Below are 17,170 nucleotides of genomic sequence, written 5' to 3'. Positions count from 1 at the left end.
TGCTGTGTGCTAGCTCCTGTCATCACTGTCATCACTGTCAATTAGTCCTGCCTTTGTCTATCCATTCCTTCCTTCATTTATTTAAATCTACAGTTTTTCTGTGTCTACCATCTCACAGAACAGCACCAACATTCACCAAGTTATCAAAGCATCCTGATTCCTTCCTCTCCCACATCTCTGCTCCTCTCCCTGTTGCTATCTTTCCTCGGTCAAAACTGACCATATTGTATTTCTACCTCCACATTTTCTCTTTAATACCTATGACTACTCTTCTAATTCAAGCCACCATCATCTTTCTACTAGCTGGCTAAAACAGGCACCCTTTCTTCAGCCTTGCAAGTCTCCAACCTGTTCTTCAAGCACTGTAGCCAGAGCAATCCTTCCCAAACTCTGGGAAAGACATGGCACTATTCCCCTCCTTACCAGGCTTAACGGTTCTCTTTATCCTTCAGGATAAAGCCCATGTCTTGTAACAAAAGCTTACAGGATCCTGGCCAGTCCCATCTCTTAACCCTTACACTTTAGGCACATTGAACTTTTTCTTAGACCCTCAATCACCATGTTCTTGGTTTCTGCACCTGCTAATCCATAAAACACTTCGTCTTCTCCTCCAGATTCTTCTACCCATCCTTCCAAGCCAATTCCTTCAAAAGTCTCCCCTGAACCACCTCCTGGTTATACAGTAACATATAATATGCTTCTGATTTTACTATACCCTATACTTTAAGATCTTTAAAAGTCAGTAACATTCTCCATTTCTACTAAATTAGCACTGGAATTACTTCTAAAAATAATTTTTGTATATATCACTAAAAGGAATATGAAATTATAAAATGAATCTGTTATATATTCAGTTACAGAAAAAGCAGCTTTAATAAGAGATGAAGACTTTTAAGAGAAAGAAATATGATTTTTACAATGTAATAAAACAAAGCATCACATGTTATTTGAAAATATGGAGACTATCTATTGGTTGGAAATCTTTGCTTTTTTTAATTTGAAAATATCCTCTTGCAATGTTCAGCAAGGATTTAACCAGAATAACCTAATCATAATTACAGTAGAAAGAATTTTTCATGTGTCATAAAATTTTGTGGAATACAAAACTTTTTAAATCAAAGTTAAAATCAGTTCACCTTTACATACAGTAGACTAAAAAACTATATGGAATATATGCAGTACACTAATATAAGGAAATGTAAGAAAAATATCTAATTATCCATTAACAAAAAAAAACTGCTCAAAGAGCTTATGGGACACTCATGCAGTGGACTTATTAAGCTACTTAAAAGAATAATATAGAACTCTTATCTCTTGATACAAAAGGATGTCTACTATCAGGCAACCTGTAGGACAATATGTATAATGTTGCTCAGATCACAGTTTTTTTTTTCTAAATTATGAGTGTGTGTAAAAAAGAAAACAATTCTAAACATGGTTAAGCGTTTTTTCAACAACCAGTTTTATTTTTTGAATCAAAGTATAAGTAAGTCAGAGGCTAGAGGTATAGTTCAGCAGTAGACTGTTTGCCTGGCATGTATAAAGCCCCTGGATTCAATCCTCAGTCTCTCTCTCTCTCTCTCTCTCTCTCTCTCTCTCTCTCTCTCTCTCACACACACACACACACACACACACACACACACACACACAGTCATCCATCAAGTCATTATGTTTAATACTGTATATAAAATAAGCCCTTCCCCACAGCTAATATACTTTCTCTTTTTTTCCATATTTTTTATTGGTGCATTATAGTTATACATAATGGTGGGATTTGTTACATTTTCATACATGTACACAATATAACAATACTACTATGCTTTCTTATAATAAATTGATGTTATATGACAGAAAGAAAAGAGTCTCCATTAGTCAGCATTCCAACAATATCCAGCATATGACTGGATAATATTACAAATTCCTATGATACTGTCAGTAGAAAAGATAAAACTACATTTAGTGTATCTGTTACATTTTGTTACATTCTAGTTCTTTAAATTTATAATTAATTTATGAAATACACAGTAACTTTCTGTAAACTAAAACATGCTATTATGTAACAATGTAATAAGAAAACCTGAGTTTTTAGAAAGAGAAACACCAAAGAAATACAAGTATAGTTATTGTATCTTGTAAACATTATCTCTAAGGCATTTCTCTATGACAATTAAATTGAAATTAAAAATAAGGAAACTGACAGAGACTCAAGTTTCTATTCTCTCAAATCCAATGCATATCACTTAGCTCATTAGGTATGTAAAGGTATATTTAATCAAGGTAGGGAAAACAACAAGGAAAAAGTAAAATACACTCATACATTTCTGAATAAAGTAAAATATAATAATATTGTATATATTAACATTGATTCTTTACTTTCCTCATTAACAGTTGGTTTTAAAACAATTACTTGAGAATCTGTAAAAGGAAAGAAAGAAAGAAAGAAAGAAAGAAAGAAAGAAAGAAAGAAAAGCAATTACTAAAGTAACTAAAACTTTTTCCCTTACCTTCAAGGTTAAATTAAGAAATTATGAAAAAAAAAAAAAAAAAAAAGAGTGGTCACTTAGCAAAATCATAGTGAATAAACAAAAACTAAGTGGGAAACTATGGTAGGAAACATTACTTCTGAACTAATTTTCAAACACTGTTGGACTTATTTAGCTTTTTACTAAAAGTATACATATTATTGACATTATTCTCTTATCACACATTTAAGTTTACCATCACAGGTATTTCTCATTGTTTTTTAATTAATAAAATATTCAAAATAAACTCATGTCCATAACAGAAACAAATCTGGGCCATACAGAAAACCCAGTCCAAGAAGTTTTTATGTTAGGAATGTAATGCAAAAATTGTGGGATACAGAAAAAGAGATTAGACAGTCTGCACTAGACTCTGGGTGGACCTCACTAGGTTGTTTCCCTTCTTTTAGCTTTAGTTTTCACATCTATGACATGGAGATAACAACAACTCAATTGCAGAATTACTGATAAATTTAACAAGGTAAAAGTAAAGTACCTAGAACACTTTATGGCACATTCTAGGTAATAATGTGTTTGACAATCAGCAACATAGCGTTTACTGTTTCAGATATGATCTTTAATTGCATTCCATGTATTAACTTAATCAATGAGTGATAGTTGTCTTTACCTCTGGCACTGCCTTCACCTGATTCTCCCCACATTTTGCAGATAGGGTGCAACTTTTAATCCAAGTTAAACAGTATAAAAATAGGGCTGGGGATGTGGCTCAAGCGGTAGCGCGCTCGCCTGGCATGCCTGCGGCCCGGGTTCGATCCTCAGCACCACATACCAACAAAGATGTTGTGTCCGCCGAGAACTAAAAAATAAATATTAAAAATTCTCTCTCTCTCTCTCTCTCTCTCTCTCTCTCTCTCTCTCTCTCCTCTTTCACTCTCTCTTTAAAAAAAACAGTATAAAAATAATAATAGCTATGTATCAGGGACTGTGCTAAACTAGTTATGTGGATTATTTCATTTAATCCTCACATCAATAAAGTAGGAACTATTATTAACCTTCTCTTACAGATTAGAAAATTTAGGCTTAGAAAGATTAAATAACTTGCCTACGGTCACACATCTAGTGGGATCTGATTTCAGATCCATATATTTAGCAACTTCATCCCACCAAAAGGAAAAATACTACTTCTAATTCAATAACGTCCAAATATCAGACACGTACCATCAATACTTTTTTTTTTTTTTAAACGGTTGAGTCAGAAGAACAACATGTATCAGGAGCTACACCAGAAGACTTTCACTAGTTTCCTCTCAAAAGGAATGTAAGTAGCTCGAAATTCCAATTCCTAATCACTCAAGCATCAAGAGAGGGGATCAGTTCACCAACTGCTTATTTTCCGAGAGTAGCTATTACACTCTCCACACGCAAAATAAAACCCAAACTCTCACTTAGACTGGGCTTGCAAAAAAAAAAAAAAAAAAAAAAAAAAAAACTTCACTTATAGACTCCAACATTCGAAACTTTAAAAAGCTGATCCTTCATTTAAAAAGGACAAGAAGAAAACAGGGGTAATTGCATAGGGAGGCATGCTTTCCAAAAGTTTCCTCTGACTTCTAGGGACATTTGCAAAGTTTTTTCTCTTGCCAGCCTCCCCCAAACTGAGAGGTGTGGGTGGGAAAACACTGTGCAAGGTCTCCAGTCACATCCCCTAGTTCCGTACATCTGGGACATCTGAACCCTGTAGGAACTACCGAGTACAAATAGGGAAGAGACTGTAAAGCCTGCTAAAGGGCAAGATGACCCTGTGTCGTTTCCTGAGCCAGTGACTTCATTTCATTGCGAGGGTGACGATGAAGAATCAAGTGACCCTCGTGCTACGCGCTTGAGGATAAGGGTCCCCAGGAAACCCCACACTCGCTTCAGGCTTTGATTTCTCTTCAGATTCTAAGACAGGACGGGGATGGACCCCAAACCTCTTCCCCAGCCTAATCCACACGCACCTGCTGCGCCCCCCCCACCACCGCCCCCGCACACCTGCTACCCCTCTCTGAGCACCAAGGTGGGCAGGTGAAAGCAAGCAGAACTTCACCTTGACAGCTCCAGGAACCAATCAGGGCACGCGACTCCCACACCCAGCCAATCACAGAGCCTCTGGGATCCCGCGGCTCGGAGGCCCAACCGAACTTCCACTCTCCTTAGCAGCCGCTGGGGGCTCCTTCAACCTCAAGCTGAGGCGCGAGAGACCAGAGAAGACGAGGAAACACTCACGAGGGAAAGAGAAGGCACACAAGAAAGCACTCACCAGCCCAGGTGCGGGAGGGTCACTTCTTCCTGCGGGACACTTTAGCTCAATCTGTGCCGAACTGCACGCCCCGGACCAACCGCCGCCACCTCCAGCGTTCGCCGCTGGGCGCCGCCCGCCTGTTTCGAAGGAACCAATCAGAGCTTGAGGGGCGTGGCCTGGATGCCCCTCCCCAGGACCGCCCTGGCTAGCCCCAGACCTGAGCGCGTCCCAGGTCTCTGGGTTCTCTGCCCATCACCTCCCAGAGGCTGGGAACTTTGGAGCCCCTCTTTTCACTAAAAGAAAAGTGGCTCAATTACAGAGCAAGTCCTCCCATCTGGCCCCCCAGGGATTCGAACAACCCCTCTATTTGTCCTGATATGCAGGAGAGGTGAATGAATTTCACCTCTAAAGACTGCTTCCTAAGCATCCTGGAACACCGCGGGGTGGAGTTAAAGGGCCTTTCCCTTTTATCCGGATCTGTTAGGAGCCGCTCCCAATCCTAAATCCACTCTTGTCCTGACTGCGCCACAGCTTCTATAGATACACTGGGGTTTGACTTAGTTCATTGGGCTTTACAATATAAAGACTTCTTGAAAGAAAAAAAAAAATAACAACAACAATTACCACTAGTAGTAGTAGTAGTCAACAGGGATATATGTGGTCCTAAGCAGAAATCATTCAGAGAGCATCCCCTCCTTTCATGCATGTGAGAGCCCAGAGGACTCTTGTAGCTCCAGAACACAACTGGAAGCAAATGTTGGCTCTTCCTTTGGGAAACTCCAAAACCAGGCGAGACAGGGGAAGTGAATATTAACCTCGACAAAGGGGATGCTAATTTAGTTCCAAGAGTTGAAATAAAACAGAAACTATCTCAGTGTAACACCGCAATGATGTCATTGTTTCAATGTGATTATGTCATTGTTACAATGTAATAATAGATCTGTGAGAACTGTAAGTGTGGCTTATTCATGTGGGGAAAATTGCTGGCTAAAAGCCAGGAGATCTTTGTTCTAATCCTGGCCCTTATTCTCCTGTTATTTTTTTTTTTTAATCTTTGTCCAATCAGGTCATCTCTCTGTCCTTGGTTCTCCATCTCTAAAGTATGGACCTTGAACTGAAATGATCATCTCTCTAGCTTTTATTCCGTCAGTCTCTCACCAAATGGTTGCTACTGAAACTAAAATCAAGAAGGCAATCTAAGACTTCAAAGTGCCCAAGAGCATAGTAAAGGCTAAATGAAAGTCAGTGAAAGAGGGAACACCCCACAGTCCTGGAGGTCGATGGTCAGAGGTTTGAAAGGAATTGAATTTTGAAGGATAAGAATCTGCCAGAAGGAGGAGGTAATTTTGAGTAAGGAATGCTTTCCAGGCAGAGATAACAACTAATGTGAGGCTCAGGAGACTTGGGGGCATGTGGAATCTTCTGGGAATAGTAATTTTAAATATCAAAGTTTGGAGATAGGGAGACAGATCATTGGGAAGGGTAGGCACAGATGACAAGCCTGATAGGTACTGGGGGGTGTAGATTCTTTCCTGCAGGCAGGATGATCACTTGGGGAAATCATTTTCAAAGATTTCTGAAGAAGGGAGTAAGACAAGTGGCAATTCCAAAAATTGAAAAATGACAGTTACCTAAAGTAGCTCAGAAGGGATAGTGAGGAAACATGTCTGGAGTTACCTAAGGGGCTAACTTATCTTAGTTATTATGTGATAGTGGTGAGGATTTAAGGAATACAGGGAAACCCAGGTACGGGGAAAGAATAGTGCAGTTTGGTTTGGGGTGTGTTTGTTTGAAATGCAAAAATAAATTGAAATTAGAGATGCTTCAAAGATGGTTGGAAAGTTAGGTTTAAAGTTGTTTAAATTGGTCTGTGCAGGCGATATGGATTTGAGAAGTCAATTCAACAATATTACTTAACATTGGCTCTGCATCAAGCTCTGTGTACACACCAAGGATCCTACTCTCACATAGCTTACATTCTGGGGTGAATGGGTGAAGATGGTCATTAAAAGTTGACATACAAGTGGTAATTGAACCTGATCAAAAACACTAGTTGTTGCTGCTGCTGCTGCTGCTCCTCCTCCTCCTCCTCCTTCTTATTACTAAATCAGTCCCCTGTGACTGCAATAGATATATATTCATAGGACCTGTTCAAATTGACCTATGTTTTCTACTGTTTCTACTTAAAACTAAAAGGCAGTTTATATACTGCTTCATTTTGAGTTGAGGCTTTAAATTGATTTGTTGAACCCTAACTTCAAAATATGTACATTCTCTACAGAATCTTAAGAATAAAAAAATCATGGGCTGGGGTTGTGGCTCAGTGGTAGAGTGCTTGCCTCTCACACATGAGGCCCTGGGGTTCTATCCTCAGCACCACATAAGAAATATAAATAAATGAAAACAAAGATATTGTGTCCATCTACAACTAAAAAAAAAAAAAAAGAATAAATAAATCACTGGGTGTGGTGGCACACACCTATAATCCTAGCAACTTGGGAGGCTGAGGCATGAGGATTGCAAATTTTTGAGGCCAGCCTCAGAAACTTAACAAGACCCTGCCCCAAAATAAAAACTAAAAAGGACTGAAGGGTGTAGTTCAGTGGTAGAATACTCCCAAGTTCCATCTCCAATATTGCTAAAAAAAAGAAAAAGAAGAAGAATATTGTGTTGTATAGATTTTGCTTACTGAGTCATTAATTTTCAATTGTTCTTTTATATTTTCTTATGTGTATATTATGTACCTATAATATTTGAATATTATTTATTAAAAATTGAAACTATGCTTGTATGAAGTATTATTTTACTACACAGAAAAGACATACACACCCACACTCTTAATATTTTTAAATCGTTTACTGAAACTTTGCTAGCAGGTTATTTTGTGTTTATTTTCATTTTATTCTCATTATATATTTCTCTATAAAAATATAGAACAATGTCTTGTAATGGTAATGGTGGGGGAGCATGGGAGGAATGGAGAAACTTTAGATAGGGCAAAGGGGAGGGAGGGGAAAAGAGGGGGCAAGGGGTTAGGGATGATGGTCGAATGAGTTAGACCATCAGTCTATGTATACATGTACTAAGTACATGTATAAAGACATGAATGGTGTGAAAATACTTTATGTACAATCAGTGACTTGAAAAATTGTGCTCTATATGTGTAATATGAAATAAATTGCATTCTGCCATCGTGTATAACAAATTAGAATAAATAATTTAATAAAAAAGATGAATCTCTTAAGATATAAATATCACACATGTGTATATAAGTGTGTGTGTATACACATACACACACACACACAAATATACATATACATGGTGGCAAATGATCCAGAATCAGGAAATTTATGCAAATCACTACTCTTAAACCCCATATTCTTCATTGGTTAAATGTAGGATTGGGTAAGGAGTTCCCTTCTAGATTCTTTGTTTTCCCAGGTTTATTGAAAATATTACAGCATAGCAGAAAGATTCAAACAGCTCCACGTGGTGTTTTGAAATTCATCCCCACAGTAGGCTGAGTGACCTGCAAGTTGGAGAGACTGCCGAAGTCCAAAAGCTTCAGCATTTCCTTAGTGTCAGGATCTACTTCAATAATCTCCTGATCCAGGGCAGAGACCTCAGGAACATAATTGTCTCTCCTTTCTCTCTCCTCTTCCTGCAGCTTGATGGAGATAACCTCTCACAGGGCCTCTCTGTATCCGCTTCATCAGATGTGTGACATAGCCTGCGATCTTGTTGCGGAGCTTCTTGCTGGGAATAATGGCGATCTCCTTGCACACGCGCTTATTAGTATGAAAGTCGTTGCCCAGGCGCGTGTAGTACTTCTCGATGATAATCCGGGCGGCCTTCTTCACAGTTTTGGTGCGAACGCGGCCCTTGTTGGCGGGTCCCGGCAAAAGAGGCCCCTTCTAGATTCTTTGATTCATTTGTGCATCTCTCCCCGCCTCCATCCCTTCTCTACTTCCACACACACACACACACACACACACACACACACACACACACACATCCATTTGCTGCTCCCTCTGCCTGGCTTTTACATTAATTCTCAGTTGCTACCCCATTCCCTAAGCACACTGACCATTTTACCTACCTTGATTTTAACACTGCAATTAGTAATTGAAGGTTCCATCTAATAAGCTGCAACCTGCTTTCATGTGCAGACTTTCTAATTGGTGGTTGGGTTAATAACCATGTTCTAGAGGATCTCTCTTTACTTGCAATTGGCATACTGGTAACATGCAAAGCAAGACTCACCAGTTTGTGTCCGTCAACTGACAGTCTATTAGTTTTGACCTGCTAGTTGTGAAGATGTGCCCCATTTTAAGAAAGCACCATGTTTAGAAATCTAAATTTTTAAAATTATTACATTAGGAATTATCATTCATCTGAATAAAACACTCTATAATACAGAAGTGTCTGCTGTAGTCTGGCTGGGCACAAAATCACGAGCCACTCAAGCAGGAACAAATTTTATTTCCAAAACTCCTGCGAATGCCCCACACTCGGCCTTCTCCCGGGACACACTACACCAACAGCAAATCCCTCCTCTGGAAATCCCTCCTACAGCACTTCCCCAACCAATGGGAACTCTCCGGGAGTCCCTGGAGAGCTCCAAAGTAGCAGGCTGAGGTGGAGAGCAGGGGTCTAATCTCCAATTGAATGCACTTCTTAACATAATCATTATCATCTCAATGGCTTGCTGGCATCACCTTTCAACCAAAAATGCCCGTGTGTCATTCCTACTTGGCTATGGCTCTCAGCAAGTGTCTCTAAAAATAATATAGGCCTTGGATATTGAAAGTCCTACAAGAGTGCTTCTGTGGCTTCAAATATTCTCTGGAAGTTGATTTTTGTTTTGCTTTTAATTGGATTCTTAGTTCATTTTCCCTGTATTTTGTCACTGTTGTTGCTCTTTCTATATAAATTGTTTTGAGTGCTTTGACATTATTGAATATCAGCTTATGGATTGTGCCTGTGTGACATACTGGATGAAATCTTTGGGTAATAGAGATCTTGATTTATGCACAATTAAACTATCCATTCAGCAGATAACCTACTGATATCCATTTACACTAAAATAGTATGTGTAAGTAGCTCAACAATATGAAATTTTACGATAGCAACAGTTGTGGTTAAAAACAAAAATATTGTGTTAAATCTGTATAGGGGTTGAATAATGTGCCCCAAAATTCATGTCCATCTGGAACCTTAGAATATGACTTTTTTTTTTTTTTTAAATAGGTTCTTCATAGATGTGAAGGTAAAGATTGAGAAAAGATGTTACTGGATTAAGGTGGGCCCCAAATACAATGAGAGTTCCTGATGAGGGTGGAGGAAGAAATACCAACCATGCACAGACAGAGACAGAGATTAGGATTATGTAGCGGTAAACCAAGGGATACCAGGAGCTATCAGAACCTGGAAGAGGCAAGGGAAGATTCTGTTGGCACCTTGACTTTAGATTTCTGGCCTCCAGACTGTGAAATAATAAATGTCTGTTGTAAGCTGCCCAACTTGTGGTAACACGGGGGCCCTAGGAAACCTGTGCAGCCTATATCTGGAGAGAAATGTGAAAGTCCGACAACAGAGCAAGAATGACTACATTGAGATACATTCTCCATTCATTCCTCCACTTCATCTACGAGATGTGGTCACAGTAATAACAGTGTGGCCCATGCCAGGCTTTCACGGAAACTATGTTATCTCTAATTGGCTTATCATCTAAACAACATCAAATTTCTACCAGGGAACAAGCCGGGGAGGAGATGTTCTGGTGTGTGTAACTAAAATGCTAGCATAGAACTTTCTAACTTCAGGCCCAGTTTGATATGAGTTCAAATAAGATCACTAGAATCCAGTCTCTGTTGATTCTATTTCTCACGTTGGTTTTATTCTCAAATTCCCTTTGGTTACCAGATGGTTTCCAGAAGTCCTAGTTCCACATTCTCTTAGCTTCAAATCTAACCTTCAAAGGCAAGTAGCTCTGAAGAGTGAAGCTCAGGTTAGAAAAACACAAATCACTCTGGGTACTCCAAAAAGAGGAAACTTAACATGAACTTGGTTTTATAGGAAATGGAAAAGCTGCAAAGATAAACAGGAACAGATAAGATAACCCAGATATGAGCCATGTTCAGCAGCCACTACAGTCCCAGGGCCTGGAGGTCAAAAAGAGGAGTTCAGAGGCCAGTGCCATAGGCATTAGGGCAGGATTTGCCCAATAGGACTGGGAGCCACATGAGAGATATGATCTGAGAGAGCAAGGGAGAAATAGCGTGGCTTTCCTTTTGTTCCCATCCTCCAATCTTTCACCAATGTTTTCTGTTGATTGAACCTGCCAAAGCCAGTTGACAGACGAACCTATGGAATGCAGCTTGTTAGGGGTTAGCTCTCCCTCCCAGTATGAACACAGCAAAGAAGGGGAAAAGGGGTTGGATCTGAAAAGAATTAGCATACATTTGTGAGGTTTTTTGCTGTGACCATGCTCTATAAAACAATGCCCAATTTTCAGTAGTTTATAAGAATAACCATTGATTTATCTTGCTTGGAGATCTGCAAGTTAGCTGATGGTGAAAGTGGGGAAATGCTGCTTCAAGCCATAGCTCAGGTTTAGGTACACACCTTCTGACTCTTATTCTAGTACTTGCAGCTATCCAGGGCATGCTTCTCACAGCAGATGGCAGAAGTACAAGAGCAGCAAGTAAAAACATGTGATGTCTCCTAAGGCCTCAGCTCTGAACTGGCACACTGTCACTTCCACCCACATTCCATTGCCTGAAGCAAGCCACAAGGACAAACGTAACATCAGTGGGGATGATGTGTGTTCTACCTATGCTGGTGAGAGGCATTGAAATTTGACAAGGCAAAGGTCTGGGCATAAAATTCTATGACAGAAAGAGGGTGAAGAATTTGGAACAATAATACAGCACAGAGACAGGAAAATGCCAGGCACTGCTGGCCTCCTGAAAATATCCCAAGCAAAAGATCTCATTTTCTTTAAATGGGTCACGTGCCCAATCCTAAACCAATCACTGTGGCCCAAGATGTGTGATGCTCTGATTATACCTATTTGAGTCACATTTCTGACTCCGGAGCTAGGAATGGAGTCAATCCATCCAAAATATAGGACCAAGCCAAGAATGTTCAAAATAAAATCCACTACAGTCACCTAACACCCTATTGTGATATATAATCATTTACTGGATTTATTCTTTTCATGACAGGGAAAAATAACTAATTGTAATTTTGTAAAAAGAAAAAATATCTGGGAAAACAAAATTGACTATAGAAGAAATAGTGAACTTGGTTTCTAATTCTTGATAACAACAACAACAACAACAAAAAAAAAAAACCTAAAAAAACAGTTATACATATACAGACACAAATTTTCTTCAACCAGCCCTGACACCAAATGGATGTCCTTCAATTCATTTCAGTTCTGACACTAATTACTCAGACTTAGTGCCAATCTCACAGTTCGAGGGCTCAGGACAATAAGAAGGCCCTCACTTCAGACATCAGCCACAAACCCCAGGTTAACACTTACGCTTCTGACCGACCAATTGGGTTCAATAGCTTGTTAAAGTACTTGGGGAGACATCTCAGTTCTGTTGAAAAACCAGCCTCTACCTCAGAGCAAAGCCTGTCCAAGGAAGGGACATCACCTTTGTCCTTGGAAAGACCCACAGAGCACTCCTAGGCACATTCCCACCCTGCTAAGTTGTTTATCTACAAATAACAGGAGAGATCTGCGGAGCCAGGTGTCCCTGACTCAGTCAGGCTAGGTGGGGATCCATAGCAACCCCCTAGCAGCCACCAATCAGCATGAGACAGGGAAATACCTGAGATGCCAGATGACCCTCCCAGTAGTTTATGGTGGTTGATAACGTGTTGAGAAACCATGTAGTTCAGCACGAACACCCCTCTTGGCTTAAACCAATCAGTTCAAATGAATACCCCTTTTGTACTGACCAATCACCCCTACCCAATTTGTTCCCGCCAGTGAATGTGCTAATCATGTTTTAGAGTTGTTATTTGATTTTCCCGCGGTGTGTGATGATTTGCTATGATGTATGTGAAGTCCCTGCCTTCTCCAAAGAATGTATAAAACTGCTGCAAACCCTGGGCTTGGGGCCTCTCAGCGTCACCAGTTGCTGTGGGTGCGCTCGGAGGACCGAGCTAGCTCGCAATACACACCTCTTTGCTGCTTACATCGATCTTGGGTCTCTGGTGGTCTTTTGGGGGTCCCGAATTTGAACATAACACTGTTACCAGTTTATCATCAAGAATACTTCTCAGGAACAGCCAAATGGAAGAGATACACAGGACAAGGTCTGAGGGAGGGAAGGAGCACCTCCCTGTGTTTACCAACCCCCTAAATTTCCAAATCTCATTGTTTAGGGGTCTTTAAGGAGATTTGATTACATAAGCATGATTTATTAAATTATTGGCTTTTGGTGTTTAAAGCCTATCTTCAGCCCTTCTTTCCCCAGAAGTCAGGGGTTAGGGCTGAAAATTCCAACTCTTTAATCATTCAGTTGGTTCCTCTAGTTGTAATCCAACCTGAAGTGATCTAGGGGCCCACCAAGAGACACCTCATTAATAAACCTAGGAATGGTTAAAGGGAGCTTGTTACAAATATCAAAAGATTATTCTATTAACTCTATCACTCAGGGATTTCCAAGGGTTTTTGAAGCTCTGTGTCAGGAACCAGGATCAAAATCAAAATATGTTTTGTTTGTTTGTTTGTTTTTGGTAGTTGAAGATGGACAGCATTCCTTTATTCTTTTTATTTTTCTGCGATGCTAGGATCTAATACAGTGTCTCACATATGCTAGGCAAGTGCTCTGCCACTGAGCCACAACCTTTGCCCCAAAATATGTATTTCTTATAGTATCATAATTAGTTTTCCATATGGTAAGCATCATTGTTTGCTATTATAAGGTCATAATCATTTTAATAAATCCAGATTACAGGATTAAGCTTCTAGCTCTGTCCACAGCACCCTCACAGTCCCATGTCTCACAACTTCCCCCAAAAGATACCTTGTGATCTGGAGACACCAAACCACACACAGTTCCCCAAAGCTGCATCTACCCTTTGAGACATTCAGAAATTTATTTGTCTTAAGTGTCTTTTCCTCACCAGCCCTCTCCCCATGGGCCTGCCTATATTCTCACTTGCCTCTTCATTAATCAACTATATCCCTTTAATCACTGGAGGTCGATATCTTCACTTTACAAAGGTGAAGCTAAAGTTTAGAAAGGAATGGTGCTCCCTGCCATTGTCCTAAAGATTAATTTTGGTCTTCTGGGGAATCTGCATAATTCCCACCTTCTTCCTGGTGCGGCTGCCCTTCTTTCACCTTGACTCCTAGCCATGGAGTCCAGGGCTATCCTTTGAAACCTAAAGGAAATGCCACCTCCTCCAAGACTTTCCCCAGTTGGGTAAGCCCACAGAGCGCTTTCCTGTGCACCCCAGGTCATTCCCTCCAGTTGATTACTGGGTCTTAATCATTTTTGTATCCCTCATGGAGTTTTACCAAAAAAAAAAAAAAAAAAAAAAAAAGCATGCACTTAGTTGTATCAAGATAGAATCCACTCCCTTTTCCACTGACTACTTATTTTTAGAACTTCAGGGTTGCTTTAGTATTTTAATACAAAAAAAAAAAAAAACTCTTTGTTTGCTAAGCAAGCACCATTTTGGCTGACTTCAGGAAAAAGGAAGATTTAACATCATCATTTATAAGGTGTGTTTTTGTATTCACCAAAGAATAATGGGGAGAAGAAAGCAGCCATAGAACAATGAAGGAAGGAAATGAATTAATTCCTGCTTTGGGGGAAGTATACAACAGCTGTGCACCCAGCTGTAGGAGTGTTTTCAAATAGCAAAACAAAACAAATGCAAAAGTGATTAATTGTATACACTGGAGCCACTAGTGAGCACTTTAAGAGAGATAAGGGTATGTTCCCTCACTGTAGTTATCTGCCTGCTCTCAATTTGTAAATGCAGTGTCAAGACTGTAACTAGGGAGAAAAGGGATGCCTCGAGGGGATATTTTACATGAAAATCATTAACTTTTCTCTATTCTATTCTCTTTGAACTTCAAAGAAAATGAAATGATCACAGGGCTATTACAAATGAAAGAATGTGCACCATGACTTCTCCAGGCTGGAGAAAAGGACCATTTAGTTATAAAGATTTATCTTTTTGTAAAAATTACCGCCCCCCAGTTCTACAGGATGTCTTACATCACTTAAAGAAATATTTGTCAAATTTTGTTCCCAGAGAAGAGCCTTTTGCCATTATGTTCAGTTTATTGCTAAAATTGAACACAACTCTTTAACAAAATATAAGCAATAGGGTAAGAGAAAGAGCAAAATGGGGTTTCCCCCAGTTCAACAGACAGAATAGAAGTGACAATCAATTTAATTAGGCAACAGGGCATGCCAATTAGAAAGTAGGATTCCCTGAAGCCTAATATAGAGATAATATATACTTCTCTATAATATAGAGAAGTAATTCTATCTAACCTCATATTTACAGCTGTGGAAGTTATATAATTACTGCATAAATATTCATCAAGATTTTTTAGTGAAACCAGGTACAAATGAAATAAAGGGAAGTCGTACATCAGATTTATATCACAAGGGGGGAAAGGAGCTCAACATTGCACATCCCAGATTTCACAGAGCAGTGGGGTGAACTTGTGATCGTTCACTCTCCATGACATCAGCATCTCAGCGTGGTGATGGTTGAATGTCCGCAATTCCGTCAGGCGGCCCAGCAGACAGGCAAAATGCTGAGGATTTTCAGGCTGATGAATCTTGCACAGTTTTTGTAACACATCGAGCAGTGGTTCCTGAAGTTTCTCCACTGCCTCTCTATCCTTTATGTATTGTCTATCTGTTTTGGAGTTTAAAATAAAGTGACAAAATTAAAAAGTGGGAAAGCGTTAATTTGGCATATTATAGCAAGGTTAACTTTTGGGAACTGCACATGTACACTCAAAATGTACAAATTAATATACACCCATGCAATCAAATGTACATCAAGATATGAACATCTAATGCTCCCAAGAATTCCCCTTAATGTCCCCTCCCACCAAAGCCCCTGAAGGTAATCCATGTGATAGATATAAGTACCCTTTCTGATGGGTATAATCCCAGGGGTGAAATTGCTGGGTTAAAGAATATCTATGTATGTAATTTTAGGAGGAGGTTCTGCCCAACAGTTTTTCTTTCTTTCTTTCTTTCTTTCTTTCTTTCTTTCTTTCTTTCTTTCTTTCTTTCTTTCTTTCTTTCTTTCTCACTGTTTATGGCTTTAAAAAAAAAGAGCAATTAGCTTCTGCCTCAATATCATGCATAAAAATGGCTTAATAATTTTTTTTCTTTGTGGTGTTAGGGATTAAGCCCAGGGAGCCTTGTGCATGTGAGGCAAACACTCTATCAACTCAACTATAGCCCCAGTCCTAAAAAAAAAAAAAAAAAAAAAAAAAAAAGGTTTAAGGCAAGCATTATAATTGTGCTTTACAAATCCTAAACATGGCACAATCCTGGCATTACTTGCTCCCAAATACACTTACAAGTGAATTTTATGTGCAGAGGTATCAATATTGTTTAAGACAAGAAAATCAGAAGCGTCAGTGAATTTTATGTACAGAGGTATCAATATTGTTTAAGACAAGAAAATCAGAAGCGTCACACTATATAAACATATGGTAAAGATTTAGTAATTGTACATCCATACAATGGATTATTATGCACACATTATAACAAACTTTTACCAATATAATCATACAGCTTACAATTGTTAATCAATACAACTGTAAAATAATTGGAATGACTTGGAAAAGGTCTATTGACAAGCTATAAACTTTAAAAAAGCATAATATGTTCTCTATTATTATTATTATATGAAGTACATAATTTATTATTTATTTATTCAATACCAGTGATGCTTACCCACCAAGGAATATCCCTAGCCCTTTATATATTTTATTTTGAGATAGGATCTTGCTAAGTTGTTTATGGCCTCACTAAATTGCTGATGCGGACATTGAACTCGTGATCCTCCTGCCTAAGCCTTCTGAGCTGCTGGAATTACAGATGTGCATCACCACGCCTGGCTAATAATTTCATTTATATCCCTGCTCAAATGTCAACCACTTAGAAAAGACTTCTCTGACCACTATTTAAAATATCATTATCCTACCATTTTCTTTCCTTATATTCTCATCATTACATTTTTGGAAGCATTTTCTATCTCCTGAAAATTTATTTTTATCAGTTTCATCATTTATTATCTTCTTTGTACTAGTAGAATGTGAGCCCCATGGGAGTTGTATCTTATCATATCCCTAATGTCTAGCACATAGTATATGCTCAACATGCATTCACGG

The 17,170-nt window shown here is 39.1% G+C and overlaps 2 protein-coding genes and 1 pseudogene across 9 annotated transcripts in view; all 3 read right to left on the bottom strand.

Moving 5' to 3' along the window:
* Nucleotides 1-4,886, bottom strand: part of GAS2L3 (growth arrest specific 2 like 3) — a 32,664-nt gene extending 27,778 nt beyond the window's left edge. For 3 of the 4 annotated variants that reach the window (XM_081311899.1, XM_081311895.1, XM_081311897.1), the window contains exon 1: nucleotides 4,783-4,881. The gene's annotated coding sequence lies outside the window, so the exon portion shown is untranslated. Of the gene's footprint in view, nucleotides 1-4,782 lie in introns of all 4 variants that reach the window. The other variant, XM_081311898.1, reaches the window with a different exon arrangement.
* Nucleotides 4,887-8,189: 3,303 nt separating this feature from the next.
* On the bottom strand, nucleotides 8,190-8,902 carry LOC308658294 (small ribosomal subunit protein eS17-like; annotated as a pseudogene). Its single transcript has 2 exons — nucleotides 8,864-8,902; nucleotides 8,190-8,675 (listed from the first exon to the last, which is right to left on the bottom strand). The product of its transcript is annotated as a small ribosomal subunit protein eS17-like (transcript).
* Nucleotides 8,903-15,089: 6,187 nt separating this feature from the next.
* NR1H4 (nuclear receptor subfamily 1 group H member 4) overlaps nucleotides 15,090-17,170 on the bottom strand; it is a 76,727-nt gene continuing 74,646 nt past the window's right edge. For all 4 annotated transcript variants that reach the window (XM_081311583.1, XM_081311582.1, XM_081311584.1 and 1 more), the window contains one exon: nucleotides 15,090-15,675. In XM_081311583.1, coding sequence (XP_081167709.1) covers nucleotides 15,434-15,675 — 242 coding nt within the window. In that variant the 3' untranslated portion in view covers nucleotides 15,090-15,433. The remainder of the gene's footprint in view (nucleotides 15,676-17,170) is intronic.

This window comes from Spermophilus citellus (assembly GCF_964194105.1).
Source record: "Spermophilus citellus genome assembly, chromosome: 10".
In the NCBI taxonomy this organism is placed as follows: Eukaryota; Metazoa; Chordata; class Mammalia; order Rodentia; family Sciuridae; genus Spermophilus; species Spermophilus citellus.
The sequence above is the reverse complement of the archived record's forward strand: the minus strand, read 5'-3'. Positions and strand labels throughout refer to the sequence as shown.